The sequence below is a fragment of the Alexandromys fortis genome, unplaced genomic scaffold (assembly GCF_014885135.2).
Source record: "Alexandromys fortis isolate MF-2015 unplaced genomic scaffold, M_Fortis_MF-2015_v1.1 scaffold_73, whole genome shotgun sequence".
NCBI classification, from domain to species: Eukaryota; Metazoa; Chordata; class Mammalia; order Rodentia; family Cricetidae; genus Alexandromys; species Alexandromys fortis.
In genome coordinates, this window is record NW_026067959.1 from 5,221,369 (window position 1) to 5,243,617 (window position 22,249).

Sequence of the window (22,249 nt, forward strand, 5' to 3'; positions counted from 1 at the left end):
CCCTCCCCTCCCCTCCCCTCCCCTTCCCTCCCTCTTCTCCTCTCCTCTCCTTTTCTTTTCTACCAAGAGTAGCTGTCAAGAACAGTATCTTAGACTTTTCAGTCACTATCGCTTCTTTGCTGCGCTGCAGAGAAACAAGCCAAACTCCCTGTTCTAATTCAGCATCCTCCTGTGATTCGCTATGCAGTAACAGAGAGGATAACAATATCACGAATGTCACCAAAGGCTCCAGCATTGCCCAAATTCCTCTCAGTACTTTTCATTAGACTTTAACAATTTTCCCTTATCTCTAGGGTGGGAATTGGTGTAATAGCCCCCCCTTTCCATGTCTCCTCTTCTAAGTTTGTTAATTACACTATAAATATGTAATATCCAGAGAAACTAAAGGCTAAAGGACCACACCTTAAACAAATTAGTAAAGGAACGCTGAGGGAATTTAAAAGGAGAATGCTCTCAACCCCCCCCCCCCCACCTTTGCCTCATCTCTAGAGAGCAATCTGAGATGGTCATGGGCTTCCATGTCTTTGTAGTTTCAGGTCTGGCAACAAGTCTTCACGAAGGCAGGCTGGGTTAGTGACCTGTCTGGGCCCCCACATTCCTGGCTGACATGTCTTCATTTTGCCCTGGAAGGAAGAGACTGTACTCTCTCTTTGCCTTGGACCTGTGGAGGCTCACAGTGTACTGACACCAAGTAGGCATCTGGTAAGTGGCTTGGGAAAAAGGCAGGCAGGTTGCAGAAATGGAATTGAAAACATGCCTCTGAGTGTCACGTATGATGCTGAAGAGAACTACCCTCCCATAAGATGAAGAATAGTTGGCGAATAGGAGGGCTTAAAGCCCAATAAAATCCTGATTCTGTCTCGTTCCCTTAGCTTATCCAGTATACTCCTAATATGTGCTGGTGGCAAGGAAACACATTTGAAATGGGAATGGGATAAATCAAACAGAAATGCAGACATTCTGAAAACCTGTTTGTGTGACTTGGAGCATGTGACAAGCCTGATTGGCCTCAGATTATACCTACTGTTCAGAGGTCCTTTCAGATTCCACCAGTTATGATGCTAAAAGGCTGGGCGTGGTCTACTGAAGTATATCTTAGTCCTTCTCTCCTTGCCCTCTTTAAAAACACTCTTACACATACTTGCAGAAGGAAAATAAGCTATAAATTACAGTGGCCAGATCAAATGAGCTGAAACACAAGGTTAATGTTTTGCATCCACAGAGCAATCTTTCACAGTGGTGTCAAGCAGAAAGTTCTGCTCAGTGTTTACACGAGGGCCTGATGAAAAATTCCAGACCTAAAACATCTGCAACTGAGACTTGAACTCAGAAGGACCTCCTGCCTCGGAACACATTTCATAACCAGAATTCTACTGCAATTATTCTCCTAAAAGACAATCCAGCTTCTAATATGCATTTGAATTTTCTTATGAAGACTCTTGTGGTATTGGAAAAACCCTGGGTATTTGAGACTGTTATTTTATCCACGACACTATCCAGGTACTCAGCAATAGAGTGCTTGCCTAGGAAGGAGGCTGTGGGTTTGCTCCCTGGCACTGCAATCATCATCATCATCATCATCATCATCATCATCATCATCATCATTTTATAGACAAATCATTTGGAATAACATTGTAGTTTCTTGACTTCTTTGACAGAATAAGCTAATGTTAAGTCAGTCTTTTCCTCACTGGGAACACTAGCTGCTATTCCACAAACGGGTCTGCAGGCCATAGAAAAAGATTCATTAACCCTTTACATATCTCTTGATAGGGTCTCAGGATTCAACTGGGCTGTTGTTGTAGTGGTCACTTCTAGCAGCCACTTTTCCTTCTCTGTAAGCCTGGCCTTTTGTGGCAATTGTTTTCCAGTATCTAATTTGCATATACATGTATCACAAATGCAGCTATGAAGATGCTTAGTAAATGAATATGTGTTAAAGTCATCATGTTTTGTGATAAGTTTAGGGGCTGGAGAGCTCGCTTGGCGGGGGGTCTGGGGGGCGATTGCTTTGCAAGCAGCAGGGCCTGGGTTTGATCCCCAGATTTCAAACCATAAAAGCCCAGTGTAGTGACATCTTGTATTTGAGCCCTCGCGAGGTAGAGACAGAGACATTCCTGGGATTCCTTGGCCAGTGAAGCCTTGCCTCTCTGGCAAGTTGCAGGTCAGAAGAGACCTTTTCTCAAATAAGAAATAAAAGTGCTGGTGCCTAAGAAACTACACCAAAGCTTGCCCTGCCCTCATAGGCACAGGTGCCCAAAGGCCCACCTGTAAGCACACTCTGGTATAAAGAGATGCTAAGATTCAAAACTGAAACAAGCTTGCTAACTTCCTGTCAGACTGGAGGGGCTTGCTTCTTCTGTACAAACTTTCTAATGCTCAGTTATGTTTTAGGCAGAAAAAAAAAAATCATAGGATTGAACTGCTGATTTTTTCAGTACATTACATAGTGGAAAAGAAATAAACTTAAATAAATGTAAGTTCATTACATCATATAGTTACCTCAGTAGTTTTGCTCTAGACACAGACGTGACCAATACCAAAAAAGACAACTAGGAATCAGAATTGGCATTCTTATGCACTTTAATGGAGCAGAAATATAGGGTACATTTTACATTCACTGGTTGTAATTTAGGTCATTAGCTCTCTAATTTTTCTCATATGAAAATGATGATAAAATCTTTTTCAAAAGGTTGTTGGAGAACTAAGGCATTTTAAAGCCCTTACCACAGGACCTGAGATTTAAAGCCAGAGCTACTCCATTTGTAGATTGGGGGCAATGATATCAACCTGTGCACAGCAGGCATGGGCCCTCCAGCTCACATTTCTGTTGTATTTGCAGTCTGCTAGATGCTGCAACTACCGCAATATTGACTGTTCCTAAGACAAGTATGTCACCGAAATCAAAATAGTCCCAAGTCCTCTAATTCTCTGACATTATAGAAAACAGGCATTTTTTCATTAATTCGTTAAATTAGCATCCTAAAAATAGTTGGAAGGTGGGCAATCAATCTTAATGGATAATGAACGAGCAAGTAGACAGATAACTCAACAAACTTTTAAATTAAACATGCTAACACAATCCAATTATATGATAATTTGATATCTACATGCTTAGGAATGACTATGATTGTAGTCTTGTCTCCTAAACCACTGTTTCTCTAGGAGCACAAAACAGCAGTTCCTAAACCTACAAGTGTCTCAGGTGTTTTATGTAGGGTTCACTCAAACTGGGGTGCCAAGGCGGCATATTCATGTTAAGTAAAATGGATTTGGCCAGAAGTTCCAAGAACGTATGAAATGTTCCTAAATGTACCTCTATTATTTCCTACGATGCATTCACGACACCTGGCAGTCTCAGCACTGATTATAGAAGAAATGTATGGATCGACTCCAAAAGTGTTGAAGATGGGTGCTCACCATCCACAACTATGCGATCCCTTATGTCAAATTAAACGCATCTACTTCATTCATCAGTAAGCTTGCTTTCATCTTTAAATTATATGTCCACCAAAAATTGTTTAACAATAAAGGTATTAGTAGATGTTTGACTTACATCCTAATCTCTACACGTACAGTAAACATATAAGAAGCAGTCTAGAAATCTGTTTCAAAGAATATACAATCAAAGTGTCGAATCTTGTTCACTAGACAGGGATTAAAGCGCTGAACCAATGCTAAGGAAACTATCCTGCTAAGGATTTTTTTTAACCTAATCTGAAATGCAGCTAATTTTCGAGATAAGATCTTGGTATGTTGCTGAGGTTAGCCTAGAACTCATCATCCTCTTGCCTCAGCCTTCTGAAGGCTAAGTAATAGGAAGGAATATGCCACCCTGGATTAGTGGTTCTTTTTAATCATGTATTTGAGTTCTTCACTTTAGGTGGTTTTCATTGCCGGAGAACTCGTTTTAGCGGCAAATATGTCAATAAAATTGCAGGCTAATTCAAATAAAATGTCAAAACAAGTAATTTCTACTCTTATGATAGAAATAAAACTTTGGCAAAAATTTTTCCACCGGTCTAAGGCAGATGCAAAAAAAATTTAAGATACCTATTATACTAGGCAGCATGACGTCTTGGGCAGCAACTAATTTCTTGGCCTAAATTAGATTTTACAGTAGTGGTTCTCAGTCTTCCTATTTTAACATGGTTCCTCATGTTGTACTGACTCCCAACCATAAAATTACTTTCTTTGCTACTTCATAACTATAATCTTGCTACTGTTATGAATTGTAATGCAAATATCTGTGTTTTCTGCAAGTCCTAGGTGACCCCTGTGAAAGGGCCACTCAACTCCCAAAGGGGCCATGACCCTTGGCTGAGCAGTTGAGGACTCTGGCTTATAGCTTGTTAATGCTTGCTTGCACTAAAAATAGAATAATAAAAACAACTTTTAGTAAATTAAATCAGAACATCCCAATACTTTTTTTTTTTTTTTTTAAGTAACAGCTCTACAAGATTGATGTGGGAAGACCTCACTGAGGCCCCAACCTCAAACAGAAAGAACACTCCAGGAGTCCCGTACACGTCAATGTGAAATAAACTATTTCTTCTTCCAAGTCAGCTTCTCTTACCTCCTGTTTCAAATGTTGCTTCAACCTAGTACTGGGAGAATCTGAAATTTATCTTTAGAGTCTACTTTTGTAACTCTGAAAATCCTGCAGCCCAGGTCACATCCTTGCATCCCGACTGTAAGCTGCGCTGCATGGTTACGGCTTCCATGCCTCTCCTTTCTTTACTACAAACCCTTCTGAGCAGTCTTCCTGTTTACCCTCTTGCCTCTTCCTGTCCATCCCAGATGGAGCTGAGTGGTGGCTATTTGTAAAACAGTTCACTTCCATCTGTCTGCTTGGCTCCCTTTCTGGTGGATCCAGACTCCTTCCTGTGACACATCTGTGCTGAGCACACCTGCCTGCCCTGCAGTTGCTTCATGTCTCAAAGTCTTAAGTTTCTTCTCTCTCTCTCTCTCTCTCTCTCTCTCTCTCTCTCTCTCTCTCTCTCTCTCTCTCTCTCTCTCTCTCTCTCTCTCTCTCTCTCGTTTTTCAAGACAGGGTTATTCTGTGGTTTTGGAGCCTGTCCTGGAACTAGCTCTTGTAGACCAGGTCAGTCTGGAACTCACAGAGATCCGCCTGTCTCTGCCTCGAGAGTGCTGGGATTAAAGGTGTGCATCACCACATCTAAGATTAAGGTGCTGCTGTTCATCCTAATGACCAGCAGGCAAAATTTCCCAAAACTTAAGTCCCACTCTGAATTTTAGAAAAGTCAATGATAATTAATAGAGTTTTAAATTCAATTTGCTTTTATCTTTATTTTTGTATTGTTCCCATGGTATAGTATGAATTATACTTTGGACAGAAACATAAAATGTGAATTTAAGAAAAGGAGGAGTCTGTGGGTGGTGGTGTTGTACGCCTTTGATCCTAGCACTCAGGAGGTGGGAGGATCTCTTGAGTTCAAGTCCAGCTTGGTCTAGAGAGTAAGTCCTGGGACATCCAGGGCTACACAAAGTAACCCTGTCTCAAAAAAAAAAAATAATAATAAATTAATTAATTAATTAAAAAACTAAGTGTTACATTTCCTATGTACTTTATATACATAAAAACTGGCATTTACTTAGAGGTCTTAGAGCCACATCAGACTATTCTGTTGAACTTAAATCTGGAAACCCAGTCTGACTTCCTAATTCTGCTTGGAAAGGCTCTGACATTTGTATCAGATTTTATTTCACACAGCAATCACCTGTAGACGCTGCAACAAGCTGGGGCTGGCTCCGAGCAAAGCATCGGATTCAAGGTTCTAACAAGTCTGCAACAAGTAAGTTCGGAATCAACCTCTCATGCAAATACCAAGTTCCGAATCAGCTTCTCGGCCCTGAAGCCTACGGCAACCACCCTGGTGACTTTTCTTTAAGACACAGCCCCATCTGTCCTTGAACTCAGAGACCCACCTGCCTCTGCCAACTTGCCAAGATTAAAAGCACAGGCTACCACGCCCAGCTTATCTCAGTAATTGGCAGAAAAGAAGGACTTCTCACCCACTTCCAGGGGTGAAAGGCTGTTTAATTGCTCTGGGCTTCAGCTTAGGCACTAAGGGTTCCCAACGCAAAGCTACGGCTGTGCAATGTGAACTTTTGCTCCAAAAATGTACTCACGGGTTTATTAGACTTCATTTTAATACTAGAGATATATATTACAGAAGTAATTTATGTTCTGAGATCAGGATTCATTACCAACCAGGCCCTAAATTTAAGACTGTAATGACTTCCTCTCTGTATTCCTATTAAGTTATTTTACAAGTCTTAATATTAAAGCTAATTATTAAGATGAAATGACAACCTGAGTTATTTTTAGAAGGTAAAGATAGATCATGATCGTACCAGTTCTTAGCATCATAGGAAAAATCTAAACAAGTTAACAAATTTATTGAACTTATTATAACCCCAAACATGTTATACCACAAAGCCCACAGATTAACAATAACTTTATATGACATAGGCATCGCTGATCCAGACTGCAGACAGAAGTCCTAATCACATGCTAAACTGAGCTTTGTCAAAGATGAAGTTGCAATGCCCTATCTCTGAAGCTCCCAATCCAAGGCACACACATATATAGTAAAAACAGTCTTAGTGGTAATTTGTATAAATTCTGTATCTACAGTTAGAAGGGCTAGACAACGTCCACGTAGATATCCAAGGTACTCAACTCCCTGAACATGCTTTTCTTCACGTATGACATGGACCAGTCTCAATGAGAGAGCACAGACGAACGCCACAGGGACCTTGTAAAGTGCAACGCTGGCCAAGTCACAGTAAATAACGCTCTCGGCAAACCAAAGAATGTGGCAGGGTTTCAGTGTAAAGAGCTGAAGTCCAGGTTGGAGAGGTGCCCAGAGGTGCAGGAAGTGAACCACAGGCTCTCATCTCAGCTTTAAGGTCCTGGTCCTGAGACTATGTTGGGAACCCTTGGTAGAGCAGACCTCCACTGCCTGAAAACAACTGTTTGTCTGCAGAAAATATGATTAGAACAACCACGGAGAAACAAGAGTTTTAGAAACGACTAGTTCAACAAACCTCTAAAAGAAAATAGTATCTCAGACTTGGCTTTATTTATGGTTTGGCTACCACTTAAGTAGTAAATGTAGTCAAATTTTGAAAAATAAACTAGAAAGAAGTGAGGAAAGAATCATTAAATGAAATGAAAATATGCCATGTAGAATCAAACCCAAACAATAGACTTTTTCACTTAGGTACACAAATTGCTGTTTTCAGATATTTAGGAAAAAAAAAAAAAACCTCTAATCAGAAAACACAATGCTTGGACGTTCTTTTCTTTTGGTTTATTTCATTTGAATACATGCCCTAGTGTGACCAACACACAGGAAATCCCAGCCCGATCAGATCAACAAGCGCGGCTCTTGCACCTGTCAAGCGATGCCGAGAAGTAACGGAGCAGAAGCAACTATTAAATGTCAGTCTTAATCCTCTTCAGAACTGGAATCGTCCTCCTGGTCAGAGAGTTCCGGCACAGGGAAGCGGAGAATGGCAGCTACTCCCGTCAACTGGCCAAGCTGTTCCCCAGACACATGGAGACTGGAGAATATCCGAACCGTGCCTGCATTGTCTTTCACGCTGTCCACCAGCCTGACGTACCGGCTGCGCGTGGCCACGTCCTGATGCCGGAAGAGCTCATCGCTGATGAGCAACGTGTCGATCGCCAAGGCTTCGTTGGCCCTCTCCACCTGCTTGAGTCCATAGAAAGCGCGGTCAGGCTCGTGCTGCAACATTTTATAGAAGTCATCCAAGGCTTTCACTTCCCCAGCAGCTTTCGTGTCTGAAAGGCGGCTAGCTACGGTGGGGTCACAAAGGGCCTCCTTCAGGGAGTACTTGTGTCCAGAGGAGGCGTGTACCTAGAATCACAATGATGAAAGACAAAGAATCGTTGAAAGCATCCATTAACCAGCCCACATGGCATAAGACAAAAGCATGAATAAGCGTTACCTATTTAAGGACTTTAGCAAAAGTTACCTTAGGAAGGTGCTAGCCACTACACCGATCTCTTTGCTAATTCGATTTTCATCCCAGCTGAACCAAGTTTTAAGCCTTTTGCCCCTCCCAGTTCTAAAACATCAGGAACCACTCTGCCCACTCTTAGCTATCTCTGGGTAAGAGTTTTACCTGAAGGAATTTGGAGCGGTTTTCCAGGAGCGTCTTGTTGTCCGTTTTCACCGCCTGCTGAAACATGTAGTCGCAGAACTGCTCTCGTACAAATCCCGGGCTGGCCACCAGAACACACTTTACAACGTCAAAGTTGATGTGGCGCTGGATGGCCTGGACCACCTGTTCATAGAACCTCTCCAGGGCCCGGTCATGCTGGGAACAGTTGCCTTTCCGCTTCCTGGGGATGTTCACCTCCACCTTGGCACGGGTGAGGGTCATACTGGGCGTGACTAGGCAGACGTGGGCGAGGCCCTCCTGCATGACAACAGCTGCCACATCAGCACTCCAGGCTGGGTCACAAGCCTGCTCGATGCGCTCCAGAACCACACTGTCCCACTGTTTCTTGGCCAGGGTGAACTGGCGGTTGGGCTCCAGTTCGATGGTGTGGTAAGCCCCCATCTTCACGTACTCATTCTCTTGGATATTGGTCCCCTTGACTCGGAGCTGGCAGGCTTGGGAGTCAAAGTCGATGGCCTCCACGCAAAGGGTGAGGGTGGTGCGGACACGGTTACTCCCCACGCTGCCCGTGGAGGACTCGGTCTGGACCTTGCGGATGGTGGAGGCGCGCAGGCTGTCGCCCACCTGCACTAGATTGTAGGTGTGCCACATGTCCTCGGGCTCCTCGGGGACCAGGGTGACCTGCCCCGCACTGTCCTTCTCGATGTCCTTCCTCACCAGCTTCATGACCTTGCCTGGGGCTCACTTCAGAACGGGAGGCGCAGAGGGGGTCCCCAGGAGAGACTCAGGGTGCGGGGCGGGGATATGGTCTAGGCTGGGAAGGGGACAGGAAAAAAAAACACTACCTCTGACTCCTGCAGCCCGGGGCAGAGCTTTCTGCCACGCTTTTCCCTGTCTCCGCGCGCCGATCCACGCTGCGCGGCAGATTTCCCCCCACGATGAACACACACGACCCGGTACTTTCAGTCACCGGCCCCGCGCAAGTGGCTGACGCGGCGATCGCGCATGCGCAGCCCGCCTCCCGGCGCACGTCTGTCGTCCCGACCAGAGAGGCGGGGCCTGGGGTTTGCGCGCGCACGCAGGCGCAGTAGACGGAAAGGCGCACCCTCCGAAAGTCAAGGGAGGCGCTAAGCCGCTCTGGCCGCCACTCTTACAGTAAAGCTGAGCTCGGATTTGCTGAGTTTTCCCACGCATCCCTGTCTCCGAGAAATTGCGGAGCATGTGAGTGGTAGCATACGTATTTAAACTGAGTTTGTCATTTTGCACCTCCTTCCTTGATAGGGAGCCAACTTCAAAACTTACGTAAAAGTGAAAAGCCTCCTCAAAAGTGCACTTAGTTCCCAAAGTCCAACCTCTACCCGATCTTGCTCATTCCATACCGGCGCTCAGACGTGACGCATGCTACTTGGCACTGGGATATCCAGAAGCAGTTTTTAAGAACTAGTCGTGTTTGGTCTGGCCTCAGCCACATGCCCAGCTGTTTTCGGCGCCTAGTGACCCTGTTTGCACGATTCAGTTAACCCAGATGTTAAAGGACAGAGCCCAGAGAAAGCAGAAACTATGTGTGGAATGTACCCCTGGTGGACCTCTCTGTGGCTTGACCTGATGTCCTGGGAATCCCAGATTTGGCAGGCAGTAGTCTCTGAGGCGCTCAGTGTGGGAGCTGGGCTGCAATAGATTAGCAATGAACTTCCCTGCCAACGACTGGCCAAAAGCTGAGGCTATGGGAAGTTGAGATAAACCGATCTACTAATTATGACCACCCCTAAAGAAGAAGCCACAGAATTGGTTGTAAAGAAAAAGAAACTTTTTGTATTCCCCTTTTCCCCCCTCTTGGTGATGGAAATGCCTCTTTCTTGAGACTGAAGACATTGGGAAGCAGAGAAGTTGTGAACACATACTCTCACTGCGTTTTGTGTAAGGATCTTAAAGCAGAGCTCTCCAGCCTTAATTGAGGAGACAAGGTTAAAGGAGGAATGAATTATGTTAGATGATGCCAGCTCTCTTTTTTAGAGGTTACCAGGGAGGTGGGGTGGGGGTTGCACTTCCACGATTCCAGTTTAAGTTAGCACCTTTACTTGTTTTGTATCCTGTCTCTGTCTCCCTGTCTGTGTTCTGTCTATCTCTCATTCCTGTTTTCTCCTTCCCATCTTCCTATCACAGAGTCCCTAAGTCATCTTGCCTTCCTCCTCCAAAGCCAGCAGTCCTTCACTACACAAGCCACTGGGCCCACTAGCTCCAGACAGTGGCTTCATAGGCTCCTAATGAATGAACGGATTTCATTGACCTACAATCAAGTTTTGAAAACGTGGCGAGCACTTTCCCACACTTTTCTTATCTTTTCATATGGCGAAAATGCTACCCTAATTTTTAGAAAGGTAAATGAAACTATGAGGAAGTTGACAAATACCTTCAAGAGACTATAACTGGCCTTCAGATTGAGGCCCAATTACCTTCACACCCTGTTCCGCCAACCACCTATCTGTCTTTTCTATATCTAACCATCTGTGCACACATACATTACATGCTGTTATCCCCCACCACCTTCTTGAGCTGACACCTTTACCAGTTCACTATGGACAGTCTGGGAATCACTGGAAGGACTGAAATACATTGCTGCCCCCCCCCCCCCGCCCCACCTCAGCATTTGTTAAATCTTAAACTCATTATATTCTTTGCACACAGCTTTATATCTACTCAGTCAGTCATTGTTATTTTTGAGAAATCTTTAAAAACATGCATGCATTTATTTCTAATTTGACACACAGAAACCTGACAACAACTTTACTTCCTATTTCCTGATTCCTCTAATAATCTTTGAACTGATTATTTTTTTTTTCAAGGTGGAGTCTCATGTAGAAAAAGATGGCCTCTAACCGGGTATATAGTAAAGGATGATCTTGATTTTCTGATCTTCCTGCCTTCACCCCTGAATGCTGGGATTAGAGGCCTGCGCCACTATATTCCCAGGCTTTTATGAGGCTCAAACCTGGGGCTATGGAAGAGTTCTGCCTACTGAGCTAGATCCCCAGCCCTAAACTACCTTTTAAAATGTCATAAAATGTCAGTGCCCTTGGTGGTTGAGCACATCACAGTATTTCTTAAAGATGTAGTTTGGTCTGAAACACATTCTGCAACAGCTAGAATGGCTAGGAACTTTCTGTTTGTTTTTGTTTTCTTACTTGAACTTAGTGTTCAGTGATCAGATACCCCCTCCAGTATTTTATGTTACCTTTAGTACATTTTAAAATGAATAATGATACCATTATTTTAAGTTATTTGGGGTCCCAGCTCCTAATTTCAATCACAAGTCCTTTTCAAGGTGAAGTGCTCTGTCTGTAAATGTTGCACTCTCGTTTTGAGGCACATTTTGTTTTGCAAGGAGAAAAACCTTCATTTCCAGTGTGTCCTAGAAATCTTTATACCGTACCTGTTCATCCTGTGGTCAGTACTTCCTATCTCACGTGGTTTCATGTACCTATCTGGAAGGAACAACTGAAAGAGCTCATCCTAAAACCACATCCATTTCAATTTGAGCGCATGATCTGGCCATTTTGAACTCTGAACCGAAGATGTTTTCTTTCCATGGTCCTGGCAAAGTCCTTTGTCTGCACTGTCATGGGCAATGGTAAGCTTGTCAGGGGTAAAGTGTGACAGCCATCATAACGTTCCAAATGCACTTTAACACTCCGATATTGTTATCAAATGATTTCATTTCACATAAACATGACTGTCAGAAACTACTATGGTTATGGGTGGTTTTATTTCCTTTTTTTTTTTTTTTTGCCAAAGAATCAAAACCTCAAGGAAAAAAAGACCATGATGTAGTCTCGCTGCTTGAAGCTGTCATTTGTGCTTTTTGACTTTTGAAAACAGAAAACTTCGCATGAATATTTTTAATTACATCTCATTTTCCCATCATGTTCATATTAATCTTTCCAGAAGAAAACAGTCACGATGGCGCCATCAAACAACTTGAGTCTGTTGTTTCTGGGCGGATTGGGCTGGATGTCCAGAGAGCTAAAGCTCTCTGCCCTTCACTTGTTTCCACTGTGACATTTGGCCCCCTCAGTCTACTGGAAACTCAATTTCTTCTACTTGAAGACTGAGGGAACTGAAGTCACTCGCTTCAGCTACAGTTGTAAAGGTTATGCTGGGTCAACCTAAGGAAACTAACACTGATGATATTTGTTTTCGATCTCGTACACTCGCTTAAATCCGACTCTTTCTGAAACCCAATTTAGTGATTTGGGGTTGAGGGGTTGTGCACCAAGAAAAGGTGTGAACTGGGCCCACAAGACAGTGAGAGGGCTCTAAAGGTACCCACTGCCAAACCTGAGTTGGGTGCCCAGGCAGGAGAGAAGTGACTATGGGTAGCTGTCCTCTAACCTCCACGCCCACTCTGTGGCACACTTGAGCTCCCCCCATACATGTACACACAAAATACATAGATGACAAACAGGTCTAAAAGCACAAAGATTGGTAGACTTGGGAGGCATTTTTAAGCTGGAGTTTGCCAATGTTAGTCTCTAGGCATTTCTGGTTTTTTTTTCACTTTATATTAAAAACAGATTGTTCCTCTTCTCATATTGACAGTCTTGATGCTCTAACAGGAAAATGCTCGCTGGTCGATTTGTAGCATTCTGTAAACAAGGCACTCTGGTAAATCCCTAAGAATGCTTAGCTCGAAGCTAGAAATCGGATTCCCACCGAAGTAAGTGTAAGGATGAATCTGAACAGGATGGCTTCGGGAGTTAACTGTCGTGGGAGAGTTCCCTGTCCGGGTTGTGTGCAGTTACGTACCGCAGCACATTTCCTAGCTGTGCTAGCGAATGCAGTGTGTCGTGTGCCTCCTAGTTTGCTGAGCGGGGACAGTTCCTGTTAAAATAATACGCAAGGAGTGGATTGTATGACGGCAACAAGGATTCTAGGCTCTTGAAGGGTGAATATTGTGCTTAAAGACCTTGTGCAGAGGCAGGCGGATCTCCGTGAGTTCGAGACCAGCCTGGTCTACAAGAGCTAGTTCCAGGACAGGCTCCAAAGCTACAGAGAAACCCTGTCTTGAAAAAAAAAAAAAAGACTCATTCCATTTTATTTATATAGATTTGTGGGAGGAGGTGTTGTTTGTGGTTTTGTTTCCCTTTCTGGTGAAACTTACTTTGCTAAAGCCTCGCCCCCCCCCCAGGCGTATATTCCAGCATTACCTCCCTGTGTCTATTGTGTTTTCCAGACCACTGAAGGGCACAGCCCACCTTCTTTATTCCCCAGCACAAGTGGTGAACTTGTGTTGATAAACTTTCCTGGCACACACAAAAAAGTGAGTGACTGTTCCCTAATTTAGAGTTTTTTAACTTGACCATCATTGAAATCTTAAATGTAAGAAATTGATTTGCATTTGATGCTGTTGCTAACAACATACATAAGACTACACTTAGGGCAAACATCTATAAAAACATCAGTTTTTCAGATATCAGCACTGACATGGGAAAACAGTGATTTTAAACACATCTTCCTGAACAAAGTGTTACAATATTTTAAAGTAATAAGTGACAGTTAAATTTTTTATACATGGTTTAAAATGAGACCTTTACAGCACACATAAGCAGTGAGAGCTCTGGTTATGAATATCTGGGGACAAACGTTATTTAAAAAAAAAAGAAAATATGCCAACTTTAGGCTGTACAAAGGCTCCTTGGTGACCTCTACAAGCAAAGTGTGTGACAGGGAGGGCTGCTCAGCTAATAGGGGAAAGGGGACAGGGAAAAGTGGAAAGTCCTTTTAAAAGAAATGTCTTATACTCACTATTTAAGGTTTCTTTTAACTACAAATGCTGACATGGCAAAGTCAAATGTCTGGTGCCCACCCACCACCCACCCCATCCCACCACTACCCACTGCCACCTCTGTGTGCTAGTGTGTGCTAGTGTGTGCATGGGAATGTGTGTCTCTCTGTTTGTATGTGTCTGTGTAATACAGGAATAGTCTGCCAAAAATAGCATAATGAAATGTTTAACGAATGTTTTCGCAGCTAAAAGTCTATAGTTAGTGAAATAATTTTCGGAATACATTTAGCTCGTATTAAGGCGGTGTGAGCACTTGTAGAGGTGTCGGGAGTTCGGTCATCCTCAGCTACAGAGTAAGTCTCAGACTCATCTGCTCTACATGGGATCTTATGCACACAAAACCTAACTTATAATAAAATATGAAAACCATCTGAGTCGTCTGACCTAATGCAATTTAGACGCTCTATTAAAAATTAAGATTTGTCTTTTATTTCAGCAGATCTCCCATAAGTCACCCAGGAATGTGTGGATTTATTCCTGATATTTAAATGATCATTTTCCATTTATCCATGGAGATCTTAATGTTTATAGAAGTCAGGTTGTTGGAGAAAGCAGGTTCTGGGCATAAGCATGTACACATTTCTGTTTCTCTTAAAACTTTACTGACAGTTCCAGGACAGGTTCCAAAGCAACAGAGACACCCTGTCTCAAAAAACAAAAAAAACCTTTACTGGAAGAGAAAAACCAAGTAACACATAGCTGACTTTTTAAGTCACAGAAAAGATCAGATTACAAATGGGTCCTTCATACACTCCCAGCGCCATCACTCAGGAGCATGCCAGGAAGTCCATAGTCAGCCACCACTGGAGCCATTGATCCCCAGCGCTATCTCCCCTTCCTCCCAAAGGTAGCTGTCCCCAGGCAGCTCTGTTTGGAAGAAATGGTGAGGCTGCAGATGCCAGAGGGGCAATCATGCCTTCATCATATACAAGATTGTCAGAGACAAAAACTGAGAAGAGGGAGCACCCCAGTGTTGTCTTTGAAACCTTAAGGTCCAGTTCTCATGTTTGATTTTCCTTTGCTGATTTTGTTTGGGAAGGGGGTTGTTTTGTTTTAAGAGAGGGTCTCACTATGTAGCCCTGGCTGTCTTGGAACACAGCATATAAACTAGCCTGGCCTTGAGTTTCTAGAAATCGACTTGCTTCTGCCTTCTAAGTAATGGAACAGAGGCACGAGCTACCATGTTCAAACAAGATGCTGTCTGCTCATGGACCGAGAAATGCGACAGAGATGGGCCCGGCAATAACTGTGTGTTGGGTGTAATCTTCTGATGTGCCATTGTCTTTGTCATTTCAACATTTCTCTAATAGGATGTTGGTGACAACCTAGCAAACTGCAAACTGATTGTTTCAGTGCTCACATTGTCTAGTGTGACATCACATGATGTAGTCTTCATTGGTGGGCGGGTGAGAAATGACATAAAGAAGGGAGGGCATGACTATTCCTAAGGATAGTGGGGGAGAAAGTGAGGCCATGTTAGAAGAGGAGGGGAGAGCCAGCAAACCAAGAGGCCATGAGGGTAAAGAGTGGACAGAAGGGCTAGATAACCAAAATGGCTGCATTATATAGGGGAGGGTAACTAGGAGAAGGCGGATTGGCCTGCAGAAGTTTAGGGTAGAGGGCATGGTATGCCAGCCATACACTGTAACAAGTAAGGAATTGAGGGATGTTGGGAGGACCTGGAAGCCATTTTGATATGGTAAATGGTTAGGCATTTATCCCAAATTTGAGACCTAACAGTGGTATTATTCATTATGGTCAAATATGGCCAAGAATATACTTAAAGGGGCTGGCTCATCTTTTAAGTAGTTTAAAAGTTTATCTGTAGTCCATTATTTTAATTTACCAAGAAAAAAGTGTCAATTAGTCTTAGATACTAAGGGTAAAACATACACAGTACTTACAGAGCGTACATGCTGGAAGACAGCTACCTATTTCATTATCATGTCGTATGGTGTGGGGTTTTATAGAAACAAAGGTGCTGGAGCACGCTGGTGTCTGCGGAAGTGCAGATCATCAGTGAGTCACTTGGGAATCACGTTTGCATGGGAGTTAAGGATCTATAGCAGAGGGAGCAACTGCTCACGTAAAGGCCCAGAGGCAACTTCAGAAGGGTTGGCTCACAGATGTCTGAAAGGGGTTCAGCAACCTTGAGGAAAGGAATATATTCATCTCATTTGCCTCTCTTGGGACTTTGCTGTCCTTGTTTTGAGAATGAATACAGTTCTGCAGTCACAGACGACCCTGAACAGGCCGTCTATTCTGACTTTAGCACTGTGGGCAACGGTTCCAAAACATCTTTGATCCCAGTTGCTCAGCATGAACTCACATACGCGATTTTGTGCTTCCTGTATCGGAAGAGCAGTTATGAAGAATAGGGTTTGGATTCTAAGTCTCGGAAAACGTAACGTACAACTAACTTATTCTATTAACAGAGGAACAGCAGGTCACATCATGGTGGGCAGAAAGCTGTGGCCTTGGGGACAAAATACAGTCCCCAAGGACTCCTCTCTAAGAACCTCCTTCCTGTAACCACAGAGCAGATTCCACCACGTCTCAATAATTTGTTCAGATTTCACATCCATCTCTTGATCAAATCATTAAGTTAGAACCTCCGTGATCTAATCCTCTAATCAACAGTGAGGGTTGAAAACATAACCCTCAGAGACAGTCGAGAGGTAGGTTTTACTTGTCTTAATATGAACTATCAATATTCGCATCAAGACCAACTAGAACAAAACAAACTTGTTTGGTATATATATTTTTTTCCTCTCGTTGCCTTGTAACTAAACAAATAAACAAGTCCTAGTGAATTCATTGTTGCCTTTTGGACATCATTGAATAAGAGAAATGTCCCCCCAGTTTGGTCTCTCCGGCTGGCTGATGCATGCCTGCCACTGGGGTTCATTCATTTGCTTTGGATCAGTGACTGCCTCCCCGTGTTCAGCCACCTCCTCACTGGGCTTCACTGTGAATAGGAAATGCTGGCACGGGAAAAAAGGCTCAGAAGATGACCCATGCTTCTAGGGAGGAATGGCCTCCACCAGGGGCGTTTCTAGATCCTGGTCTGAATGAACTGAGGTGGAAGTAATCTTGTTTAGATTCCTCTTAAGGGAGAGTGTACTATCGTTTAATTTCACTATACACCGATGATCATGGAAATAACACTTGTTTCATGACCTAGATATGGCCTTACTCAAGTATTCTAGCTGTCTGAATTTGCATTTGACTCATGGAGTTGAGAGCAAGAGGAAAATGAGCTTGCATTTAGGCTCTGTTCGCAGCAGGAAACTTGAGGTCAGAGGTGCAAATTGAAGTCATTTGTCACGTATTAGCTGTGAGACTTTGGCCGAGTGCATTTAACCTTAGTATTTTTTTTTTTGTTTTTCATCTTCAAAATATGGAAGATGTGTATGCAAACTTTTACTTTCTTAGATTAGGATAAAACATTACAAAGCTCTTGGCCCAGGGCCTTTTGTGTAGTAAGTTCCAGTGTTAATCTGTGCTAGTTATTGTAATCATCTATCGGAGTGCATAATCTAACCATTTGGGTATTTCCAGCGATAGCAATGGGCAAGATATTACATGGAGAAGGAGAGAAGGTATATTTTATTTCCTCTATTTCTTCTTGTCTGGGTTTCAACTTTGATTCAGTTGCTATCTCCCTGGATCCAGCGCTTTGATACAGCAGCCTCCTTCCAGTATTCAGGTTCCTCAAGGCTTCTTTTCAGGTCTACTGTTTCAAGTGATTTCTATCTACCCTTGCTTATCCCAGGTGTCCTGCCTTTGTTGGTTCCCTAAGGCCTCCTTCACGTGGTCTGTTTTTGGAACTCCCTTCAGTTAAACCCTCCGTGTTCATCATATATTACACCGGGACTCAGACATATCTAAAACAGTGAAAATGACTTTATTTAGGTATAAATGAGAACATTGTTTTTGGCAAATCGTTTAATGTATGTTGGAAGAAACTAACCCAAGTAGTTGTAAATCCTTGGGAAGTTATTCAGAATGGTGGTGGTTTGTTATGATCTATGCATAGCTTTGAAAGCCAAGCCGGAGAGAGTTTGTTTAGAAGACAGGGGGTAGTGGGAAGGAAGGGCGGGTTCTTTTGTAGATGCATAAAACAACAAGATCATATCGACAGTGGCAAGAAGAGCAAGAGGATTGTGAGCAGTGTAAGGAAATGTGGCTGGATGTAATGGATGCTTTGTGCAAGGGTTGGGAAAGGCAGAATAATAGTGGTCCGCCAAAGATGTCCTTGCCCTGCTCCATGAATGCTGAGTATGTTACCTTAGATTTTTTTTTTTAAAAAATGGATTTGACAGATGTAATTGAACAGGGATCTGAAGAGAGGTACCAGATCGATACAGGGCCCCTGGGCAGGTAGACTTGGAGAAGACGTGACCTTGAAGGAGTCAGAGAGGAAAACTAGAAAACCACTCTAGGCCCTTCACAGGAAATGCCTTAGGAGGGACCTTGATTTTATCGCAGTGTGACTTAAAACCTACAGTACTGTAAAACAATAAATATTTCATATTTTGGTTTAAGCCAATAAATCAATGGCAACTTGTTGCAGCAGTAATAGGAAAGGAATATAGGATTCTGATTGGGTCAATTGGTTGAGAATTTTGTATTTTATCTGAGTCCACCATGAACTACCTCACAGGGTCTACTTAAAATAGATACAGAGGATTAGAAGTTGGGAAACAACATAGGCTCTCTAATATCATATGCAAGTGGGTACGTCCGTAAGACACCAAGTTAAATGCAGTTCTGTAAATTGCTGAGAGGTTTCCAAGTATGAGCAATTGATAAGAGAAAAGTCAGACCTGAGATCCTTAATGCCATCTTGTGAAATGGACATAAATACCCTACACATAAGGAAACTGTCCTCCCTGGGTCAACAACGCTCTGAATATCATACACACGATAAAACCTGAACATCCTTTAGACATATCTTCCGCCTTTTCTCCTTTAATTCTCAAACAGCCATGAACTTGTAACTCTATCATCCCCGCCCCTCTTGGAAAACTGTCATTCTTTAGAGAATACACAGACCTCACTTCTGCAGGGACCGAATGTTTGGTAAAGAAAAGAAAGAAAGATACAGCTTGAGTAATTGGTAAACAACTCAAATTTTGCAAAACAACAAGATCCAATCTCTGAAAGCAGGGATTGGAAAAGAACCCCAGGTCAAGCTTGCAACAAGGGTCACAGCCATAGCTAGTAGGTAGAGCCATTCCCTGGTCTGTAGAGATAGCTCTTCACAAGTTACCACTGCTTGGGTTATTGGACTTTTCCTGAGGAGTGGGAAACGTGTGGATGGAAAAGCCCATAGCTCTTTATTAATTTCCCTCTACTGCTTCACTGGGAGAAAAGATGGGCTTGCTTGATGTGAACCTAAGGGTTCTCAGTGGTTAGTCACCCAGTGCTGGGTTGGCTGACCTGGTGGTTAACAGTCAAATGTGAAATTAACTAGTGAAGCATGCCAACAATGAAAACATCAAACAACTGAATATCATGCCTTGTTAAAGACAACCAGCAATTAAAGGGCTAACAAGGTGATAATCTGTTGCTTCTAGCACCTCCTCCCCCCACCACGGGCTCAGTTTCACCTCCCCAACTGGAAACTACTACAAAGGTTGTGACCCCAGCTACTGCTGCCATTTGGACAATCCAAACGTCTCTCAGTTTCTCGCAATTGGATCTAACACTGCATTTCGACCATACTAAGTCTTCCTGAAAACACATTTTGTATTTGAAAGACTGCATTGTAATAATTGAATACTAAATGTTCCGATTTCAAAGTTTTCTGCCTCTTAGGAGCTAATGTAGAAACGTCACATTGAGACAAGAAGTAGTTTTGCCTGTCTTTCCTTGTTCTGTAGCAAAAAAGGGTCCTAAGTTTTAAACAGGAAGAACATGCTATAAAGCCCGCTTCTGAGCAACCCTAGGGCAGCAACAGAGTACACTAGTCAGGCGTCCCCGGCTACTCTCCTTTCCAAAAGTTCAAATACTTAAAACACAGCTCACAACATAAAAACAACTTTAATTCGAAAAGCCTCTTGTACTTGGAAAGTTCTCCGCACTGCCTCCCTCACTCTCCAGCTGGCCACAGGCGCTTCCTTCAGTACTGTGACCTGGCCGGTCCACCTGAGAGCCTGTCCTGTCTGATCCTCTGTTCCCTGCGTCATCACCCCTTAGGCAAGCCCCAACCAAGCCCCACTAGAGATGATCAGGAAAGCAGGGTCGCTCACCGGTAAGGAGCCAGCACCAGGCTACAGTGACCTCTAGGCTGGCAGGGCGCCTGGAGACCATGGCTGGAGTCACCGCAGTTCCCTTGACGTGCTGGTTCCTGGGCAGGAGCTGGCAGGAGCTGGCAGGACCGGTCGCTGGTGCCTTGCACTCTGGGTCACTTGGGCGGTCTCTGCGGGTGTCCAGTGGTGGCCCCAGCGGCTGCAGCGCCCAAGAGTCGCCGAGGAGCGATTTCCTGTGTTTTGGTCGAATGCCTCTAAGCCTGCTCCACGCTTTTCACATCCCAAACCGATTGCCACATCTCCCGCCCCTTAGCGCGCTGGTTCTCTGAAATCTCACTGGCAGCCTCCCAGGCTCTATCCGAGACATGGACAAATAAAGCCAACTTCGCGGGATGGTGTTTAGGCTAAAGTCCACGGGCAGCAGCAAAGCAAACCTTAAAGGGACATCTGCCTTACACTAAGAGGGCGATCTTGCTTCAAGTACCAAATCCTTAAGGTGGTGGGGAGGGCGGGACTGGACTTTCAGGAGGGTGTCGCCAGCCTAGTGGCCCCGCCTTCATACCCCCTGGACTTCGCTCGGGTCTGGGTAGGAGGAACACTTTAAAAGTGCCCGGGCTTTGACTCCTTCAAGGGAGGCTGCTTGCCTTTTTCCAGCCGCGCAGAAGGGATCAGACCCGCAAGGAAGTCAGCGTGTCGGATAAATCCCTTTCTTGCCACTGGACGCCTGGACTTGGCCATGGATCCTTCTCATCACTGGGGCGTCCTCATCTCAGACAAGCGCTGCTAAGGGTTTTTCTTGATCGTTTAAGAAGATTCCTGATTAAAGGAAGTTATTCATTATGATTTTTTGTGTGTGTGTTTGGGGGTGGGGGGGAGAGAGTAAGACTATGGCAAAAGATAAAATGAGAGACTAGACTGTGGTGGGCAAGGAAGTATGAAGGAAACGGCGGTGGGGAGGCAGGCTGTCTCCTTAGAAATGGAATGTGGGCTATTTTGTCTAAGCTAAATTAGGATGTTTGAACACTGGAGACTGACTCTAATAGAGAACTCAAGATACTTATTTTAGTTTTTTTTCTTCTTGTATGAATCCATATTAAGTCATTTTATGCTATTTCTTTCTAGGAGAGGTGGCCCGGAGTTAGTCCGCTTCTCTAGCCTCATCACTCAAGATTAGTGTTAGTTTCAAGAAATACATGCCATTTTCAAGTGCCTCAGCACCTTAGAGAATTTCAAAGAAGGGAAAGATGGCTGGGTTTGTGGTTAGAGCCCTTTGCAGAAATCAGTCCAAATCAGCAAATACTGGAACATCCCTGTCTAGCAAGAATCGGACTAAGCCGATGCCACCAGAAGGAGGGCCGTCTGTCTACATGACAAGGCGGCTTGCACAGGGCTGGAAGAGCCTGGATGCCCGCAAGCATCACTGAGTAAATGTCAAATGAAGAAACATGGCAGCTCCAAGGGGAAAGGACAAATGATAAGGAAGTTTAATGATCAAGAATAGGGCAAGGTGGTACATGTCTCTTTTCCCACCTCTCAAAGCCTGAGGCAGGAGGACTACAGCTTCAAAGGCACTCTGCACCCCAGAGTGAGGCCCTCCCTCAAAATCAGTCAGCAGAAGTTGAAGAAATGGAACCTCATTCCTGTGACCCATTAGTCCACCGGCAAGGGATTCCCTTTCTCATATGTGCTTCGGGTGATTGTGTAACAAACACGAAATAACACATGCTTACTGGGTTTGGTTTTCATGTCTTCTCTCAGTTCCAGTTTCAAAATTCCCCAAATATCTAGAAAAATAGTATTCTGTGGGATCAGAGTTCATCCCCACTAGACATTACTCAGGCTCCCTTACCTGCATTCAAAAATCTTCTGATGTACATCCCATGCCCCCTGGTTAATCCACTGTGTAGCCTCTGCCTGTCTGTAAGAGCCAATGGACTTCCCAAAATAACCAGTAAGTATTGATTAATGCTCA

The 22,249-nt window shown here is 43.8% G+C and overlaps 2 protein-coding genes across 2 annotated transcripts in view; both read right to left on the minus strand.

Annotated features, from left to right (window-relative positions):
- Itga1 (integrin subunit alpha 1) overlaps positions 1-20,420 on the minus strand; it is a 142,828-nt gene extending 122,408 nt beyond the window's left edge. The window contains exon 1 of the mRNA XM_050152810.1: positions 20,278-20,420. Within this exon, the coding sequence (XP_050008767.1) occupies positions 20,278-20,338 (61 nt within the window). The 5' untranslated portion in view covers positions 20,339-20,420. The remainder of the gene's footprint in view (positions 1-20,277) is intronic.
- Positions 4,972-10,785, minus strand: Pelo (pelota mRNA surveillance and ribosome rescue factor). The gene is made up of 2 exons (XM_050152814.1): positions 8,179-10,785; positions 4,972-7,910 (listed from the first exon to the last, which is right to left on the minus strand). The coding sequence occupies exons 1-2, from the start codon at positions 8,902-8,904 to the stop codon at positions 7,479-7,481; spliced, it is 1,158 nt and encodes a 385-aa protein (XP_050008771.1). The 5' UTR covers positions 8,905-10,785; the 3' UTR covers positions 4,972-7,478.
- Positions 20,421-22,249: the final 1,829 nt, after the last annotated feature.